Below are 20722 nucleotides of genomic sequence, written 5' to 3'. Positions count from 1 at the left end.
AGTGGGGAGAGCAGGATCCTGGACTGCTAGAAATGAAAGGCTCTGTAGTGCTTATCTAGATTTAGCTCTTGAAATGAGACTCAGGGAGGCTATCAATATTGAAGGGTTACTTTTTGGCAAGCACTGTAGTCAGGAGTCTATATACATTTCTCATTGAATTCTCATAAAGCTTCTACATAGGTGGATGCTAGTCTTAGTACCATTTTACAGATATGGAAGCTGAGGCTTTGAGATCACACAGAGCTTGCCCTTGGCTATGTGAGTAAGTTTTGCTTTGGTTGGCACCACATTCCTACGTCGTAATCAATAAAGCAACAGCAAATGCTCCTGCTTCCTTTCTTGCAAGACTTGATGTCTTGTAGGGGACATGGGCTTGGGGAAGAAAAGATACAGATTTTAACTCCATCTGGAATGTCATTGAAAGTGCATCATACTCTGAGTTGGAAGATCTGGTTTGGGCATCTGATTAATCATATGTTCTCTATGAAATCTTGGTTAAGTTACTGTCTGGGCTTTAGTATTCTCATACGTAAAACTGAGGAGATTGGACTAGGTGACCTCTAAGGTTTTTTGAGCTTCAAAATTCTAGGATCCCATAATGAGTTAGCTGTTAATCTCTTGCCTAATGACTTCCTGACCACTAATGCCTTGTGACACTGACCTCTGCCACCTTGGCCACCCCTGGCTGTTGTCTAAGTTGGAATCAAACAAGCAACTAAAATGTATATGTAAGATGTCAAAATATGTAAAGAAAACCAAAGCTATAAGCCAGCCATTACTCTACATTTTTAATATGCATTAACATATTTATTGTTCAAAACAACCCCAGGAACAACCCCAAATCCAGGTATTATTATTATTATTATCATCTCTAGTTTATAGATGAGAAAATTAGGGTAAATAGCCCAAGTGATTTGTTCAGCTAGTAATTGGTAAAGTCAGTTTTCAAATCCAGGCTGTTTATTTCTGTCACCTGCCCTCTGAGTCTCAATGCTATTCTGCTTCCCTGATATTTGTATGTATATGTGATATATATATTGATAAAGATTATAGTGTGTACTTATACGTATATGGTGATATGAAAATCATTACCATAAGGTAGAACTATGTCAACCCGTATACAACGATCTAGGTTGCATTAGGAATAAGTCTTTAGCCCTGGCTGGTGTGACTCAGTGGATTGGGCATTGTCCCATGCACAGAAAGGTTGCCGGCTCAATCCCGGTCAGGGCACATACCCAGGTTGTGGGCTCGATCCCCGGTAGGGGGGTGTGCAGGAGGCAGCCAATCGATGTTTTACTCTTACATTGATATTTCTTTCTCTCTCTCCTTCTCCCTTCCTCTCTCTCTGAAAATCTATTTTAAAAAATCTTAAGAAAAGAACAAGTCTAAAAAATAATAAAAATCTTGAGAAGGTTGAGGAGGGTAGAGACAGCTGGTGTGGCATCCTGGAGATGAGGGTTTGAGCTGGATGTGGGTGTGATGGAAATGAACCAACTCTGAAGGGGATAGTGGAGACCGGTTGGCAGAGCAGAAAGGAGTAAGGATCCTGGATGAAGAGGGTGGCAGAAGCAACCCCCCAGAAGCTGAGTTAGTAGGTTGTGTGCCAGGAACCTGGCACCTAGTATGTTTGGCTGGTATAGAAGCACATGGTGAGTGAATGAAGGGTGACAAGTTTGACAAAGAATGGCTTGTGAAGAGAAGCTGGGGGACATTTGAAGGAGACCTTTATTATTTGGCTGAAGCACGTCCAGTCAAGAAAAAGATCATCCTAGGATTGATATAAAACAAGCTCCTGAGATGTTTTCCACCGTGTATCTTACACCCATGAGACTATACAAAGATTTTTCCTTGGGAACCTGAACTTATAAGTTCTAATTGATGCTGACAAATTAGTGGGCTGAATTTTTTTTTTCTCAAATATCTTATGCTATTTTTATTTTCTTAAATTTTATTTATTATTTAATTGAATTTACTGAGGTGACATTGGTTAATAAAATTATATAGATTCAGGTATACAATTCTACAATACATCATCTGTATATTGTATTGTGTGTTTACTACCCCAATTCAAGTCTCAAATATTTTATTCTATTTTTAGATTCTGGTTTTCCACCCACTGAGAGCCCTCAGTCCACCCAGGGCTCCACAGCCCCTCAACACTCAACACCCACAAAAGGCCCCACAACCACCAAGGTGTCCCCAGTGTCTACTACCCCAGAGCCTCCTCTATTTCAGAACTTCAGTGGCTACCACATTGGTGTTGGGCGAGCTGACTGCACAGGACAAGTAGCAGATATCAATATGGTAGGTAAATCATGGGCTCCTCAAAGAGGCTGAAATAAATAATTTTACTATTTTGAATCCTGTATTTATTCCTGATTATTATAGCATCATCTTCTTGCTTTTCTATTGTTGACTTCACTGCTCTTGTAACACTATGAATATTGTCCTATAAGGAAGAGAGGACCATTTATTCAACCACAGCTCCCTTGTAAAGACAGTTGGCTGCTTTTCATGAAGTGGCAGGGCTGGGAAACTGAAATACTACAGCAGATGGGCAGGTTCTGTAACTGACTGAAGCAGGCAGATAGGATAATAAACATCTAGTGAATATCAACTGAGGGACAGTAGGAAGTTGCAGGGACTGTGGTGCCACTAGAAAGTGCATGATTCTAGCTGATTGTTGCCATATGAAAATGTAGACTCAGGGTTAATAAATCTATCAATTTTTTCAAGAGAAACCAGAATATCTCTGGATTGAAAATCTGAGGATTTAACTTTCTCAGTTGGAAAATGTAGGCAATTCTAGTTAGTTAAAACTGGAAACCTAGCATGGGCCAACAGTGCATTAGCCGTGTAAAATCTTTCAATGTGTTAGATGTGGCCTGTTGGCTGCTAGCATGCAACTTCCTGACTCTGATGGTTATAATACCATTTATATCAGCCATTCCCTAGGAAACCAGAGCATGAGGTTGTCTGGTGGGATTGTTTCCTTCCTACCAATAATGTTTCAAGGAATTAGATTCGAGGAATTACAGGTGACCCTAGAACAATACGGGGGTTAGGGTTGCCAACCCTGCACAGTGGAAAATTCATATATAACTTTTGACTTCCCCAAAACTTAACTACAGTTGGCCTTTCACATCCACAGATTCAATATACCGCAGATCGACAGTTAAGAATGTGAAAATACTGTTTTCGATCTGTGGTTGGTTGAATCCAAGGCTGTGAAACCCTGAAGGGCTGACTGTATTGAAAAAAATTCATGCATAAGTAGACGTGCACAGTCTAGACATATATTGTTCAAGAGTCACCTGTATTCCCTGTTTTTTCTGAAAACTGAATCTGGAAAGTACCCCTAAATAAACACCCACATGAGGGTAAAGCAAGCAGTAGAGGGAGCATTCTGGAGACCAGGGCAGACTTTAAGGGTAGGTTTTACAGCATGGTGAGAGAAGGGGCCGGGATATGTGTATTTGATCTGACTTGGCTCAGGGAGGGACAGTGGAAAAAGCCAGGGTTAGGTACCCTCAGTACGGATTACTTAATCGTAAAGAAACCATTTTCTTCAGGACAAAACAAACAAACAAACAAATAAACAAACACACATCAACAACCAAAGTAAGGGAGCCTTCAATTTCAGGATGTTTCTGGGCACTGTGGATGGTGGGAAGGAAATCATTTCCTTGTCTAGTACCTTAGATAGGCAGGTGTCTTTTTTGAAACAGATAAACACAACAACAACAGAGAAGCTCCGAAAGGTCTCCAGGGCAGTCGAAAAATTCTGAGCCACACCAGCTCCTTCCGCGCCCATAGGGCAGTGAATAGCTACTGAAGGGCTTATCACTACTTTGCCTTTACATTTTTCTACACAGAGGATTGAAGACTCTTTTATGATGTTGGCTTTATTCTTTTTAAAAAATTTTTATTGTTGACAGTATTACACATGCCCCCATTTTCTCCCCCAGGGCCTCCCTGCACTACGGCCTGTGTCCATGGGCTGTGCATATAAGCATATAAGTTCTTTGGTGAATCTCTTCCTGCCCCCCACCCCCGCCTTTCCCTCTGAGATCCCTCAGTCTGTTCCACGCATCCATGCCTCCCGACCTATTTTGTTCATCAGTTTATTTTGTTCTTTAGATTCCACAAATAAGTGAGATCATGTGGTGCTTGCCTTTCTCTCACTGGCTTATTTCACTCAGCGTAATACCCTCCAAGTCCCTCGATGCCTCAAAGGGTAAAGCTCTCTGTCCTGTGGCTTGCCTTCCTTTGTTTCCTAAGCAGCCGTTTCCTCCGTGGGTGAGTGTGTTCTCTGGTGTGTGGGTGGGTGGGTGAGACAGAGCAGCTCTGATTCTCTCTTCCCTTTCAGATGGGCTACGGGAAAAGTGGCCAGAACGCACGGGGCCTCCTCACCAGGCTGTACAGTCGTGCTTTCGTCATGGCTGAACCCGACGGGTCCAGTCGAATGGCGTTTGTCAGTGTCGACATAGGCATGATATCCCAACGACTGAGGCTGGAGGTGAGTGACTGATGTGAAAAAGAAATGACGCGATGTTAAAGACAAGTCTGTGGACAATTGTGAGCGTAGCTAAGCCCTCCTGGGTTTTCACCCAGTAAATTCCTGCTACCCGCACGTTATAAGCTCTTGACAATCCAGCGGACAGTCGGGTGAGGAGTGGCCCACATTTTCCCATCCCAAATCATCTTGGTCAAAACCTGCTTTCAGTTCTGCTGATGGTGCATCATCGTGATTAATGCTGATGTTTTTTGAAAGCTTATTACGTTCCAGGGGGACTTCATATACATTTCTCATTTAATCTTCCTTAATAGAAGTCTGAGTGTGTCAATTAATCAGTAACCCTCCCCTCAAGTTTCTAGACAGCTGAGAATAGATGTAAGTAACAAGGTGAGAATTAAAAATGCAACACTGAAGTGAGGCTGGGCTCTCTGAGGTCCGCTTGCATATTCATGAGTGAGAAAGGGGAGACACTGGAGTCCCCAGAACAGGGACCACTAAATGTCCGTTATTAAGTGTCGTGTTCTATCAGTCTAACCTTTTAAACACTTTGTTCTTCCACTGTATGAAGGGTCAGGTGAGAGGGGTGATGGGAGGGCCTAAGAGCATTTCTCCAAAGTCACTCCCTCTTCGGGAGTGGAAAGAAGCCTCTTCCATCTACGGAAACAGGGAGAGAGGGGATTAAGTATTTCCCCCACCCTTACACTTACTTCAAAAATGAGGTGGGTCTGCTGTTATTCCCATTTTATGGATAAGGAATCTAAGTCTTAAAGAGGGTAATTAACTTTTCCAAATTCACACAGTTGGGAAGTGGCAAAGCTTGGTTCTTAACACATATATACCTGATCCGAGAGCATATATTCTTTTTTTTTTTTTAAAAAAAAAGTATCTTTATTGATCTCAGAGAGAGGAAAGGAGAGGGAGAGAGAGAGATAGGAATATCAATGATGAGAGAGTCATTGATTGAGCCCGCAACCCGGGCATGTGCCCTGACCGGGAATCGAACCCTGATCGCCTAGATCCTAGGTCGATGCTCAACTGCTGAGCCACGCCCAGCCAGGCCAGAGCATATATTCTTAAAAGTCACATTATTCTCTTACCTTAGAGGGAAAATGCATTGATAGCCTGCATGGAAACATACTGGGTGGAGGGTGGGATGTGGGCTACTTGGTCAGAGGGATTCGTCTGGTTGTATCACATTCCCTTTCCACATTGACTGGTGTCCCAAGATTGCTTCTGTGGACCTCGTAACCTAGCAACTGGTGTTTGGGGCATGGAGAGGTTAATGAGGCAAGGTGGTTTGTAAGATCTTCCTGCTTCAATGTTCACATGACTAGAATGAGGGTGGTGTAGCTCTTCACCCAAAATAGAAGAGACTGAATGGATGTCTTTAGGTATGTTAAGTATATGGCACACTCATTGCTGCTACTCCCTTATGTTCCAGTGAGAACAGATTGTTAAATATCCAGGAATTTTGTGAACTGCTGGCGAAACTTTTGGTAGCTCGAAGTTGACTATGGTGGGAGTATTTATACCATACAAATTGGCAAACAATACAAAGGAGGGCTTTTTTTTTTTTCTTCTTTCGAAGAGACAGCTTATCAGTATACCACTGCTAATGCAATAGTCGAGATAGACATCAGAAAAGGCACTCCTTTTTTGATAAACCCAGATTTGGATTCAGAATCCTTCTCAACACACGGCTTCTGACAGTAACCACAGATAAACAGGACTGAGTGCATGGGATGAGCAGTATTTGCCATCTCTGCTATAAACAAGCTTCTGTAATGGTCCCTGGTATTAGGTGATAGCATCTTACATTGAGGAAGGTCGCTTTGGGTTTGACACTTTCGCTATTTTTAATTTTTGACATAAAAAAAATTAAAGTATCTTTCACAAAGAAACCACAAGAATACCAAACTTCAGATTGCTGTGGATTAAAGCATAATCAGAAATAGGTACTTAGCAACATCACTAATTTTCTCCCTGTTGTGGTTTTTTTTGATGTGTATGTACCATACAAAGACACTAATCATGCATTTGGATGTTCATTAATCAATTAACTCAATGAACATTCCCTGAGTCCCTTTGTTATCAGTCATGTATTGCTGTACAAAGAGTTATCTGGAAAACTCAGTTTAAAGCAGGAATAGTCATGTATCATTGTTCAGGACTTCTGCCGGTCAGGAAAAGCAGAGAGGCTGGCATGGGTGATTCTGACGTAAGTTACAACAGAGGTCACCTATTATCACTTCTGTGTCATGAGGTTAAACTCACGGCAGCTGTTTGAAGGCTTGACAGTGGTTGAAGGGTCTTCTTCTAAGGTTGCTCACCCAAATGGCTAGCAAGTTAGTGCTGACAAGATGGTTCCTCTCCACATGGACTTCTCCACAGGATTTCTGGGGTATCATTAGGTTATAGTGTTGACTTCCCCCAGACCAATAAGTACATTGGTCAGTGTTGGGGAATATGAGCTCTCCTTTTGGGAAGCGACACAGTACAGTAAAGAGGACTTCACACTGTCTATTTACTGCTCCCACAGTGCTTTTCCCCCAGGTATTACATGACCAGATTGCCCTCTTCACTTAAGGCTCTGATGAAGGGTAACCTCTTTGGAAAGGTCTTTCCTCACTAATACCCACTATCTTCTTTTTCCTTACCCAGAGCTATTTTGCTTCATAGCATGATAAGTGATAAGCTATATAATATTGCATATTTATTTTATTCTTTATTATCTTTCTCTCTTATTAGAATAAAAACTTCTTCAGAGTTGGAACCTCATATATTCCTAGTGTTTAGAACAGTGCCTGGGTATTAATGGTATGTGTGGAAAGATGAATGGGTAAGAGAGACTCTACAGTTAGAGAGACTTGGATCTGGATTCAGGCTCTGCTATTTATTAGATCAGTGGGCAAATTATTTAACTTCTGTACACTTTGATGTTATCAGCTAGAAGACAGGGTTAAACGTACATACCTCTTGAGGTTATTGTAATTTTAAAATGACATAATGTATGTAATACCTAGCATTGTGTGTGCTTGCACATAGCAAGAATCTATAAAATGTTAGCTATTGTTATTACTGTTGTTGTTACTTCCACGATGATGTACTGAAGCTGTATATACAATATAAACTATTTATGTCCCGTAGCTGTACTGTGGTGATATGTAGAGTGAAGGGCCACTTGACAGGGAAGTCACTGGTCTGGATGAGTGATTGGACTAATTAGGGCCTTTTCTCATGCTAAGCGCGTGAGTTCTCTCTCTTCTTAGTTCTGTTTTGTTGTGGTTTTTTTTTTGAAGGTTCTGAACAGACTGAAAAGTAAATATGGCTCCCTGTACAGAAGAGACAATGTGATCCTGAGTGGCACTCACACACACTCTGCTCCAGCAGGATATTTCCAGTACACCGTGTTTGTAATTGCCAGTGAAGGATTCAGCAATCGAACTTTCAATTACATGGTCACGGGCATCGTGAAGGTAGGCAGAGAACCCCAGAGGGAGCTGTTCTTCCCATGGGTCACAGTGTTTTAGGAGTGTGCTGTGGAGACAGTCCCTGTAGGATCTTGGTCTGAGCATAGTCTTAGCACCTCCCTCCCTTCCCCCTTCCTAACTCCTGGCACTGATTGGGAGAGGAGGATTCTATGGCAGTAACCCTCATATAGTCATCTAAAGAGACAGAAGACAATTTGTATGTGACCCTTACAAATTAGGGCCCCACATGGCTTGTTCTTGCACAAAGTCACATGAAAAGACATCGACCCATCAAGGAACCAACAGTAATTACAAATAATTCCAATCTTTCCTTGTATTGCCCAATATTTCCTTGCGTTTCCCAAGGAGTATCAAGGAGATTCAATGGATACATTCCTCACTTCTCAAGTCCTCTACAATAGCTTTAGACTGACATGGTGCTCCTACCAGTACCCCCACACTTTCCTCCCACTCATGGTTTGGGTAGCTTTTTTTTCCTTTCTTTTTTTTTTTTTTTAACTCCTCTCTCTCCTATCTTCCAGCTTATAATTTTCTTCCACAGGGTCTTTGCTAATGTTTCTTTCTTCATTCCTTTGCCTTTCAGGTTTAGTCTCTCTCTGTCTTGTCATCCCCACCCCCAAATCCAGAGATCCAGTTGGCAAAGGCAGACATTTCTTTGCAACACTGTTTTTCAGATGGTCGCTAGCAATCTACAAATGGCTTTATGAAATCAATTTCATGGGTTGCAAAAAGCATGACAAAAAAGGCCTAAAATAAAAAAGTTGGAAAACATCATAGTGCCTAGTATGCATTGTGAACTTTGTTTTAGGACATATATGTTGATGTGCATTAAATTATGATGGAAACCGTATTGCTTAGTGTGCTTCTCAAAGTTTGAAAAACTCTGTCTTAGAGTGTGGTGGGATGGAGACGGGGTTGAGGGTGGAAATACCGACATGTTGACAAATCCTGTCCTGGTGTTGTAGGGGTCTAGTCTCCCGTTTGCGCCCCCTGAGCTGGCGGACATGCTGAGTCAGCAGTCAGGGGCTGGCTGGCGTGTGCTTCTCTGGACACAGCACTTTTTCTGTCTCAGCCCTGAAGGCCATGCTTGTTTATCTCCAGCCACCCCAGCCGAGTGGCTTCCAGCTTTCATCCACAGTGGGAACAGGTTGGAGACCCAGGAAATTGTCCTCGGGCCTCTTCTGTTTATATTGACTGAGTCATCATTCCCAACAGGATTTCTAACTTTACAAATCTTTTTTTTTTTTTTTTTTTTAAACCCACAGAGCATTGAGATAGCACACAAAAATATGAAACCAGGAAAAATCTTTATCAATAAAGGAAATGTGGAGGGTGCACAAATCAACCGAAGCCCTTTTTCTTACCTTCAGAATCCACTGTTAGAGAGAATAAGGTGAGGAGGGTAATGGTCAAAGTGAAATCACGTACTTCCTGTGGGAGATGGTAACAAAATCTAAGAGCAAGGTTGTTACTTGACGAATGTGGTGGGATCCTAAAAAAGTATTAGAGCGATAATAATTTCAAAGCATGTTTATAATCTAAGATGAGCAGAAATAAAAGGTAAACATAGAAACGCACACCAACCTTCGCACGTGTCTTCCCGCTGTGGGAGGCAGTGTGAGGGTTTGAAGGGCTCCAGGCTGTGGAATCCGACAGACTGGTGGGCTCATCTTAACTTTGTCACTTCCTACTTGAGTGACCTTTAGGACATATATGGTGAGGATGATAAGTGATTTTCTTATCTTAATTTATTGGCTCTCACTTTCTTGATCTGTAAAGTGGAGATAAAAATGTGCATAACAAGTATTTGTTAAATTAATGAGTAGCTCTTTTGATTATGTTATTCAGAAGAAATCATCTTAGCTCAAGAGAATGTGGCAAGAGAGAGGAGATAACTGAATAAAAATACTGGAAGAACAAGAAATAAAACTAGAATAATTAAATGGAGTGACTAAGGGAGATGATTACTTGGTCTTTTTTTTTTTTTTTTTTAAGTGATGAGTCAGGTTTGCAACGGAAGAGGTGTAGTTGGCTACTGCGACAATGTAAAATACTCTCTCATTCAACCTGACCACTTGACATTTTACACTTGCCTGCATATTTTTCAATAGCTTTCAAAAGAGTTGATTTTTTAGAAAATAGAATCTGCTGTCCCTTGGAAGAACATAAAAACATTTTAAGTCACGGGTGCTGAATGCTTTTGATTTTACATGTTTCCTGCTATTTTTAAGAGGGCCCATTAAAATGTGATATGAATAGGAATTTCAAAGGGAAATCCTTTTTGTAAGAAATACATGTTATGTGATATTGAGTATATTACATAAAAATGTGTATTTCATCTCCAGCTAGCCAACCTAGTGCCCCCAGCCCTGGTCACAGCTGCAAACCATTTCTCTGGCTGAGGCCTGAGGTCCTGAGTGCAGTCCCCGGGGCCTACAGTATGGCCGGGAGCCCCGCTCACTGGGAGGCCTGTTGGTTTTGTTTCTGTGCCAGCTTCTGCTATTTATCACACATGGTGCCCAGGTTCCAACATAAAACTGACTACATTTCTTTGCTTTGGCGACTAGGTATTCTTCCAATACGGACAAGGAAATGGTAGTCTTGAAAATGGTAGATTTGAATGGAGACGACCTGGGCCTTATCAGGTACTCTGTTTACTTCTTTTTTCTTTTTTTTTAAATTCTGTCTGGATAACTTTCCTTAATTACAAGGGTGAGGGTGGGGAAGAGACTGGAATGGTGGCAGTAGGGGCTGAGAGTAAGTTGAGTGGTTAAGAGTCCAGACTCGGGAATCGGGCACATCTGAGGTCCAGCTGTGGGCTCTGTGGCAAGGTTCTCAGCCTCTCAGGTTTAGCTTTTCACCTGTAAAACAGGGCTAGTGAAAGGGTTATATAAATGAGGGATCTGGGTGAAGAAGTCAGCACAGTATCTGGCATTTGATATACTCAGTAAATGTTAGTGCATAAGACTGTATCAAGATCCTATATAGGGGACATCTGTAATATTGTCAACAATAAATATATATATTTAAATTAAAAAAATTTTTTGGAAAGATCTGATTCATGAAACTTCTATGATGGTAGACAATTATCTCTTGGTAAAATGCAAAAAACAATCTGACCAACCAGGCAAATGAATATGGATTTGAGATTATTTACTGTGTTTTCCTAAAAGGCTTGAGTGAATTTTAATGTAGGATGATGCTAATTAGTGATGAAAGCAGAGCTGAGACCACTTAAAGGAAGCAGGTGATGTACAATTATAGCTTGGCACCGATTTTAGCACCTTTTTATGTACAAGAAAACCTGGGGATTTTGTTTTCTCTGAAAAGAAGGCATTCCCATTCACAGGTGATTTTGGTCACTGCAATTGGACTGACTCAGGGTAGGTAACAGTGCCAGATACTTGACGTGTGGACTTTTAAGTGATGCAGAAATGCCCTAGGAGAGTGTATGTTAACGCTGGGGTGCTAGAGGCAAATGGCTTGGGTTCACTCTGAACTTCTTAGCTCTGTTACTTAGGCCAAGTTATGTAACTGCTGTGTGTCTCAGTTTTCTTATCTCTAAAATTGAGGGGTAAAGTGAGTCCTTAAAAATGTTGATAATAAGTGTTAGTAAATGTGGTGAGGTTCTGCCAGGTAGAATTATGAAATATTTAAGTGAAAGTTTCTATGTGAGTAAAATGAACAATAATTAAAAGTAATAAGGGGTGAAGAGAAATGTTGAAGACTATGACCCACAAGTCACATACCAGGGTTGGCTCTATAACTAGGTAGGGAGCAGCATGGTGGTAAGTAGGTCAGGTTTTAGGTTAGATTTTAAGACTTGGGTTCAAATCTCTGTGGCCTGGGGAAAGTAACTTATTTACTTACACCTCAACTCTTCTATTTGAAAATGGGAATATTAATAACTCATAGGGTTGTTTGAAGATTAAATGAGATAATGCATGCAAAGCTCCAGTTTTGTGCCTGACATAGAAAAAAGTTCAACCCTAGCTGATTTGGCTCAGTGGATAGAGCGTCGGCCCTCAGACTGAAGGGTCCTGGGTTTGATTCTGGCCAAGGGCATGTACCTTGGTTGCAGGCTCGATCAGGCAACCAATTGATGTGTCTCTCTCACATTGATGCCCTCCCTTCTCTCCCTTCCACTCTCTCTGAAAAAGCAATGGAAAAAAATATCCTCAGGTGAGGATTAAAAAGAAAAAAAAGTAAAATAATTTTAGCTAAGAGGTAAGAAATAGAATAACAATCTACCTCTTCTAAAAGCTTCATTATTGGCATGTTAGTGTGCTTGGAACTCTTAGCATTGGGGTTACTTCTTTGGGTTTAAAGTGAGGACACTAACAACTCCCATAAACTTTATTATATGGATCAACATAATATGACTCATTCTCTTGTTACAATAAACCTATCTACTGATTAGTTGCTACCTAGCATTTAACTTCACAGACTTGCTAAGTGTCAGGTACACACCGGTGTGTTTGGGGTATGTCATGATGAACAAGTCATGGTCCCTCTCTATCTTCAGGGGTCTCACAGGCTAGTTGGGTGATTGGGACAGGAGGCAGATATAACTTTGCATTGTTTCTATAGCCTCCGTGTTATCTTTGATGTAATTGCTCCTTTAATTGCCTCTCATTGCATAGTGAAAGTTGCTCTTTGAGTGCATTGAAAATAATCCAAAACATAAAGTCAAATTTGGGCTGCTAAGGAACTCAACAAACATGTAGGTGTCTGCTGTTAGAATCCAAAGTATGAGGAATTTGGAAGCACAGAATCTCAGATTTGCAGACAGCAGAGATAATCAAGTTCAAACTTCAGCTGAGGCCCAGAAAGGTGATGTGACCTGCCCAATGTGACAGCCAAAACTATTTTCTTCACACTGAAAACAATATTTAAATTCATAATTTATTCCTCCTACTTTCATTTTTGTTTCCATTGTTCATTTAACAAGTCTGCACTAGGCACCTGCTATGTGCCATGCAACACTTCCCAGTTCTTATAAAGATGCATTTCCTGGCTTGAAATCAGAAATCAGATACCTTGGAATCACCTTGGAATCAAATACCTGTGTTCTGTGCTCCTTGAGCAAATCCCTTAAACTCTATGAGATTCAGTTTCTACATTTATCAAATGTAGGTTTAACATCTTCTCTCTACACAGAAATTATTCATTCATTCATTCATTCATTCATTCATTCACTCACTATTAGAGGATATATGTGTCACGAGCTGAACTACTACTATAGATACACTGATGAGGAAAAGTAGATGTAGTTGCTGCCTTTTATAGGACTTACAGTCAACTGATAGAGGCAAAAGGATTTCAAATAGTCATACAAAAATATGTGTAATTATAATTGGGTTAAATGCTAGGAAAGAAAGGCTGGTAGAGCTATCTTAAAGAGATTTGACCTGGTCAGGGAGACTGGGAAAGACTTCCCTGAGAAAGTGACAATACAGCTGAAAACTAAAGGAAGGGGAGGAATTAACTGGCAAAATGGAATGGAAAAGAACTTTTAACACAGATGGACACGCATGGGCAGAAGTCCTGTGGTCCATTTTGAGGAACTGATAAAAGGTTTGCATGGTTGAAGTGCAAAGGATATTGTGAGATAAAGTTAGAGGTAGAGATTAGATACCATGATAGATATTTTGGTCTTTATAATTGAGGGGAATGGAATATCATTAAAGTGTTTTAAGAGGGGTTTGGGAGTTGAGGGCTCTTGAAAGGTTAGGAAGAAGGGTGATGACTCGAGGAATGAAATAGGATTATGTGCATGAAACTATTCCATAGACCCTGAAATCCTCTACAAATTCGAGGCCACTATTTGCTCCAGTTGATCTAAGGGAAATATTTTTATCTTTTTGCCTGATACTGCCTTATGCAGAAACAGTAAATGATTGAGAACGGATTTGGAATGTTTTGAATTCTGAATTAAAATAAGCTGTGTGGCATTTACAAAATTCACTTGGAGAGACTCTGGAAGGCACCATAAAGAGTGAGTCTGTCATCCAGTGGAGAAGACGGAACTGAGTCTTGAGATCTCCTGATGTAGTAAGACACCATGTGTGTGAAGAAACTGTGACAGGAGAAAACAGAGAGGTTTCAAATGTCTGCATCCAAAGGAAAGTCATAAGGGCAGCTGATCAGCATGGCTGATTCAAGCAGTCACCCTCGTGCAGGCGGCTCTGGCAGAGGCTCATTTCCTCAATATGGTGCAACGACAGGCTTTGTCTCACTTCTGTTTCTTCACCTCTGCCAAGTTGTCTTCCTTGAGTTTGCAGGCGTGGCACGGACTCTCCCCCCCCAGCCCCCGTGGGCCCTCTAGCAGTTGGCATGACGCGGCCTCTCTTTGCTGGAGCTGTAAGGAAGGTCTGCGCAGGTGTTTGGCCAACTGCTCCACTGGCTTCTGTTTTATACACTGGGAATCCTTTCATTCATACAGAAAGGGTCATGTAAGGGGGCCCTTTTCAAGGCGCATTTTAAAAAACAACAGGGACAGTGATTTGTGTAACCTGCTTGGGTAATTTGTGTACCCACTTAGAAAAATTCAACTTATGAAGTTACACTAATTTATTTGAATGATATTGGCTTACAGAACTCAGTCGCAGGGAGTGTGTGTGTGTGTGTGTGTGTGAAGCTTCTCTATCATCCAAGACTATGACTTCCTGAATTACAATGTCCCACTGTCGATTCCCTGTGGCTTCCTATTCTTCCCTCTACATTCTGCCCTCAGTCTACTTACCCCACTCAGAGGGCAAATGGGGAAAACTCCGTGGCTGCCTTTCACCAACCATTCTTGACCCCCTCTCTTGTCTCTGTCTCATCTTGCCTTTGTCTTTAGCATTCTCCATTAGCACTGGCTGGTTTATGAAGCCCTGGTCTCTATTCACGTCCTTCACTGCCTTTCTGTCTCCTGGGCTGACCCAGGTCTAGGTCAGTGAGCAGGAGCAGGGCTGGGCTTCAGCTTCCCCTTACCTGCTCTGTCAGCCACCTTTCTGCGTGTGGGAGGGACATGCTGGCCCAGGTCTGGGCGAATGGAACCTAGGCCAAGTTTGTTACTATTTTAGAAATATTTAAGAAGCTTGATTTTTTACATTTGGCTTTTTCCCCCTTTTTTCCAGTTTCAAAGTAGGAAGCACACAAAGTCCAAATTGAAAGAGACCCTAGAAACCTTTTGCTCCAAATGCCTCACTTATATTGGAGGAGAAAATAATTATAATATTCTATATTAGTTTTCTGTTTATTGATTCAAAAGCATAGTTAAAATGTATTATTTTTCAGTCTCAGGAAACAGAGATCCAGAAATGTTAACTAACTTTGCTACCACCTAGGATAAAATCTCAACCCTCTTGTGTCTCCCCAGTACCTTGATTGTGTCAGGCTGAACAAAGTTGAGCCCTGCTTCCTCTTGCACATCCCAGCTATGACATAATCATCATTTTAAAATGTTTATGAACTGGGACATATTCATTCTTTTCTGTCTGTAGTCTAATTTCTTTTGAAACTACCTAAACCTTTCTTCCTCTCTTTTGAACTTTGCTTTGATGAATATATTTCTGATCAGATAAAACAGGCTGTGAGCACAGCCTTCTTAATTTAAAATGGCCACCTTTGTTCCTATCTTAATATGTATTCATCTGTTACCATAGTCCTTTGGTTGCTGTAACAAGTCTGATATTTTAATAACATATTTCAAATGGAAGAGGAGGAAAAATAAAGCACCTTCTTATTCTGAAATTTAAATAACTTTTTTGAATACTTACTTTTTTATATGTTGTAGAGAAAGAGTTCAATTAGTTTTCTAAGGCCTAAAAGAAATGAAAATAACTCAATGAAATAAATAAAAATTCAAGTTTGTAGTCTAGTTAGTAGACCAAAATTCTTAGCCTTTGCTTCCTTCACAGATATTATTGGGATTTCACAGCTGATCCATCTCTATGTTCCTTGGGGTTTCACGCAATGCCCACCACACACTTGGCTACCAATAAGTTCATGTTGATTGAATGAATGGCACAGCCACCATCTCTCTTTGCTCTTAAGCATTCTGCTCCAGCCACTGTGACTGTCCGTCATCTGGACACACTGCCCCTCAGCCCATCTGTATGCCTTTGCAATGAATGACTTTTCTTTAGTGATCCCCCTGCCAGGTTTCTACTCATCTTTGAAGACCCAGCTCAAATGTCACACTCTCCCTGAAGCATTTCTTAAGGGCAAGATGATGCCTCAGTCATCATCCATCATCCATCATCTGCGTCCACGGCATCTGGCACAGAGCCAAAGTTATGAAATGTCTATTGAATGAGAAAGTGAATGAACAAAGGGACTAAGCCATTATCCCAGAGCAGATAAGAACATGGGCTTTATGGTCTGACGAACCTGGATTCATATCCTTCAGCTTGACTTGCACCTGGGTGACCTTGGTCAGGTTACGTCACCACTCTGAGACTTCTTTTCCTTGATTGTCAAATGAGGATAATGATAGAATCTGACTCCACGGGTTATTGTGGGAGTAACATGAGACTGTTTGGAAAATCCTGCACCTCACGAGTGCTGAATGGTAGTCAACGTTGATAGAATTGTTCTACGGTTTTCCTTGATTTCATGGGAAGGGCTGCGGTCTGGCTCAACCTGGCCGGCCTTCGTGCAATCATATTAGGCAGAAATATTTTGGTTGGGGAGCCATGGAATTGTCATGGCCACCACCCTATTTTTAAGTGGAATAAAACAAAAAGTGGACTCCAGCTAATTGGAAAACACTATTTGAGTAGAATTCCCCTGGCACCTAAGTTTTAGGAGAAAAAGACAAGCCACAAAACAGAAACTAATTTAAGAGTTTTTAAAAATATAAAAATCTTGCAAGTAAGTTCTAGGGAATGACCTCAGAACTGCTTTCAGCCTAAACCTCTGTCCCTTTGCACAGTGGTGAGCGTATACCTTGGGGACTGAATTCAGTCCACAGGCAGGTGATTTGGCCTTACACTGTTAAAAAAAATTGAAATGATTCAAATATATACCAATTTACAGTGATTAGTCTAATAAATTTCCACATAACCATTATTCAGCTCAATAATTAGCGATATTCTGCCATTCTGTTTCATTCTTCTGCTCCTTTTCATTTGTGTGTTTTGCTATAATATTTAAAAGCAAATATGTGTAAGTTTACTTTTAATGAATGTCAAATTATGGAAGGCTTACTGCAAGGGGAAATGTATTAATAATATAATACATACATTTAGTAATGGCTGGCTGGCGTGGTTCAGTGGTTGACCATCGACCTATGAACCAGGAGGTCAAGGGTGAATTCCGTCAGGGCACATGCCTGGGTTGCAAGCTCTATCCCCAGTAGGGGGCTTGCAGGAGGCAGCCAATCAATGACTCTCATCATTGATGTTTCTATTTCTCTCTCCCTTTCCCTCTCCATTCCTCTCTCTGAAATCAATAAAAACATACCAAAAAAATCTTCCTGCAAATGTAGGATTAACCACAAAGCAAAAAAACCTCCGAAACAAATGTCAGATATCATGTCATTTTACTCATAAATATTTCAGTATCTATCAGATAAACACTTTAAAAATGTAATTACAATCTGTTATTATAACCAACAAAATTAAAATTAATTTCTTAATATGATCTAAAACCCAGCCTGTGTTCAGTTTTCCCTGATTGCATCAATAATGTCTTTTACAGTCATTTTGTTTGAATCGGAATCCAAGCATAGTTCACAAATGCTATTTGTTGGTTATGAGTCCTAAGTATCTTAATTTGTAACAGTTCCCCTCCTTTGTTTCCATGCCATTTATTTCTGCAAGCATTTTTAGATAGATAGCTATTTCAAAAAAACGGGGTTTGTAGTTTTTCTTGAAAAAAAAAAAAGGAAGATCTAGCAGCCCTGGCTTGCCCCCCCATACGGCAGCATTTGGCTGCGGCACAGCAGAGACTGCAGCCTTTAGCCAGTGCAAGTGCCTGCAGATCCCCACAGTCCTCACCGGCCCTATTGCAGCAACCAGCTTACCTCACTCATGTCGCCTACCCAGCCCCCGCGGGCGTTGTGCTGGCCACCTCTGACCTACATATACATCTGTTGGCCAATGAGAACTGAATCCTGAGCAATGACCTTGAAGTCCAAAACATCCCCAGTCATTATGTAAATGTTCAGTTTTGTGCACTGTATCACTTAGGTAGGAATGTAAGCTAAAATGTTTAAAAAGTTTTCAGAGAGGAAGTAAATCAAAAAGATTCTTTTTAAAACATCCTAAATTAGCCTAAAGCTTTATGAATTGGCATGTCTCTTTTCTTGATCATTCTAGCTAATCTGTTTACAGCTTTTCATTCTGTAAATATCTTTTGCACCTGGATGGAGGTTTGACCCTACAAAGGCCACTGGACAAGGTGTCACAAGACCCAAACTTGAGCCTTGCACCTCTACGACAAGTGGGCCACCGTTTTGCTTCTCTGAGACACCTTGCAGAGTGGAGGTATCAACAGCCTGTCTCTCAGGGTTGTTGTGAAGTTCAAATAAAGTAACAGATGTGACATTAATTTATAAACTGTATAGCTCTACACTAAAGCTATTACTGTGCACAAGGCTCTATTGAATTATGCATAACAACCTCTTTCATACCTCCATGCAGTTACTCTGCTGTTTTCTCTCCCTGGAATGACCTTAAGAATTAATTGCTAGTCATCTATGGTCCCCAAACACTTTGTAACCTTTGTCACACTGTATTAAAGCCATTTTCTCACACCCTTGTCTTCTGTAAGATTCTGAAAGTAAACTGCTGTTTATTCAGTGCTTGGCACACAGCAGACTGTCGGTAAGTGTCTTTTGAATTAGACTGGATTGATTTGAATAATTATTATATGTGTGCCTGTCTTGAAGGACAAAGTCTGTCTATGCAGTTCTTCAGGTATATCACCTGATAACTGACCAGCCTTGGCTCTTGTTAAAAGCTCACAATGAAGAAGATGATGATGAAATATTCATAAAAATAGATTTGTATTTTTAACTTAAGTAAATGATTGGACTTCTCAAGTATATTATTAGTAATTTAAGCTCATTAACAATAAAAGAACCTAAGTGTGGAATGCCTGTCATTAAATTTTTTTTCTGCTGGGGAATGCCTGTCGTTAAATGTTTGTAATGTGGAATACCTATCATTAACATTTTTATTTTTTTTCTGCTAGGGAGAACTTAGGCTCCCAGTCATCATTTTTGGCTTCGGTTACCTGACTTTCTTCATTCACTTACGGCTTCTTGCTTTGTTACAGCTGGTTTGCCATCCACCCAGTCAGCATGAACAACAGCAATCATCTTGTAAATAGTGACAATATGGGCTATGCATCTTACCTTTTTGAGCAAGAGAAGAACAAAGGATACCTGCCTGGGCAGGTGAGAATTTATGTTACTGAAAGTTTCATCTTAATTCATTGAGCATTATCACTCATTCAATGTTCAGGATAGCTGATTCACACTCTCAGGGTAAGTGTCATTATGGACATCACATACTGACATACTTGGATAAAAAGAATTTTCCATCTTCCCTAGTAGGGAAAGAAAAATTCAAAACCACCAATAAACTTTGTGTCAAACACTACTTATATTGATGGCCTCATAAAGTTACAATTAGTTGGAAAAAGAAGGGCAAGTTCAAGATTTTTGTAATATATAATAGTCTTTTATCAACTTGGAAACATGATAAACTGTATGGATGTTTTTACTTTTGTTTTCAGAGTTATAAAAGTATTAAACATCTCCTTAATGGTGTGAGAACCTGAATGAGGGCAGGTGATGAGCTCTTTTCACTGGTCCAGACTTTCCTTTTAATGGTGAATTTCCTTTCCAGGACTTTGTTCTACTTTCCTGTAATGAGGCCTAAATTAGAGACAACTCTAACCCATCAGATTTGTTTGTAACTTTGAAATACAGGAAGTGACAGGGTCAGAGATGGGGGCCAGGAACCCAGTCCATGCGCTCCAGGAAGCTGCTCAGATCTGTATGAAATGAAGACTATATAGACAGAAAAGCGGGAGGAGGGACCGTGCTATGCGTGCCACCGGCATCTAAGGCAGAAGAATACATGATGATGGGATGTAAGCTCTAGGCCCTTAACTAGAATAATGCACTGTTATAAAGATATTGACCCCATGAGCATTTGGTCTGATCTTTTAGTTCTTTTGTTGACAAAACTGTATTTTTTTCATTTTAGCCTGTGTTTTAAGGAAAAAAGGCTAATTTATGATCATTGGCTGGGTTCTAGGCACTTTGAAATAAATTGTCTTTTTAGCATCACGATCTCCGATACTTGCTTATCTCTTTTTCTAAGAAAATTTAAGACATTTAAGATGGAATGGTATAAACAAAATAGAAACAGACTCATAGATACAGAGAGCAGACTGACAGCTGTTAGAGGGGTGGGGGGTTAAGAGGCTGGGAGAAAAAGGGAAGTGATTAAACAAAAACAAAAACACAACGAAACTCATAGACACAGACAACAGGATGATTACCAGAGGGAAAGGGGGGGGGAGGTAGGAGAAGGTAAAGGGGAGATCACTGGTGACAGAAGGAGACTTAACTGTGTGTGGTGAACACACAATATAATATGCAGATAATATATTGTAGAATTATACACTCGAAACCTATATAATTTCATTAACCAATGTCACCCCAATACATTCAATAAAAAAAAATAATAAAGTCACTTGGAAT

General features: G+C 40.6%; 1 protein-coding gene across 1 annotated transcript in view; it reads left to right on the top strand.

Moving 5' to 3' along the window:
- Positions 1-20722, top strand: part of ASAH2 (N-acylsphingosine amidohydrolase 2) — a 73789-nt gene that overhangs the window by 24174 nt on the left and 28893 nt on the right. The window contains exons 4-9 of the mRNA XM_081158711.1: positions 2102-2307; positions 4373-4522; positions 7822-7998; positions 9279-9406; positions 10581-10658; positions 19285-19405. Of these exons, the coding sequence (XP_081014837.1) occupies positions 2102-2307; positions 4373-4522; positions 7822-7998; positions 9279-9406; positions 10581-10658; positions 19285-19405 (860 nt within the window). The remainder of the gene's footprint in view (positions 1-2101; positions 2308-4372; positions 4523-7821; positions 7999-9278; positions 9407-10580; positions 10659-19284; positions 19406-20722) is intronic.

The sequence above is a fragment of the Miniopterus schreibersii genome (genome assembly GCF_964146895.1).
Source record: "Miniopterus schreibersii genome assembly, chromosome: 14".
Classification (NCBI taxonomy): domain Eukaryota; kingdom Metazoa; phylum Chordata; class Mammalia; order Chiroptera; family Miniopteridae; genus Miniopterus; species Miniopterus schreibersii.
Note: the sequence above shows the minus strand (reverse complement) of the source record. Positions and strands in the feature narration are given on the sequence as shown.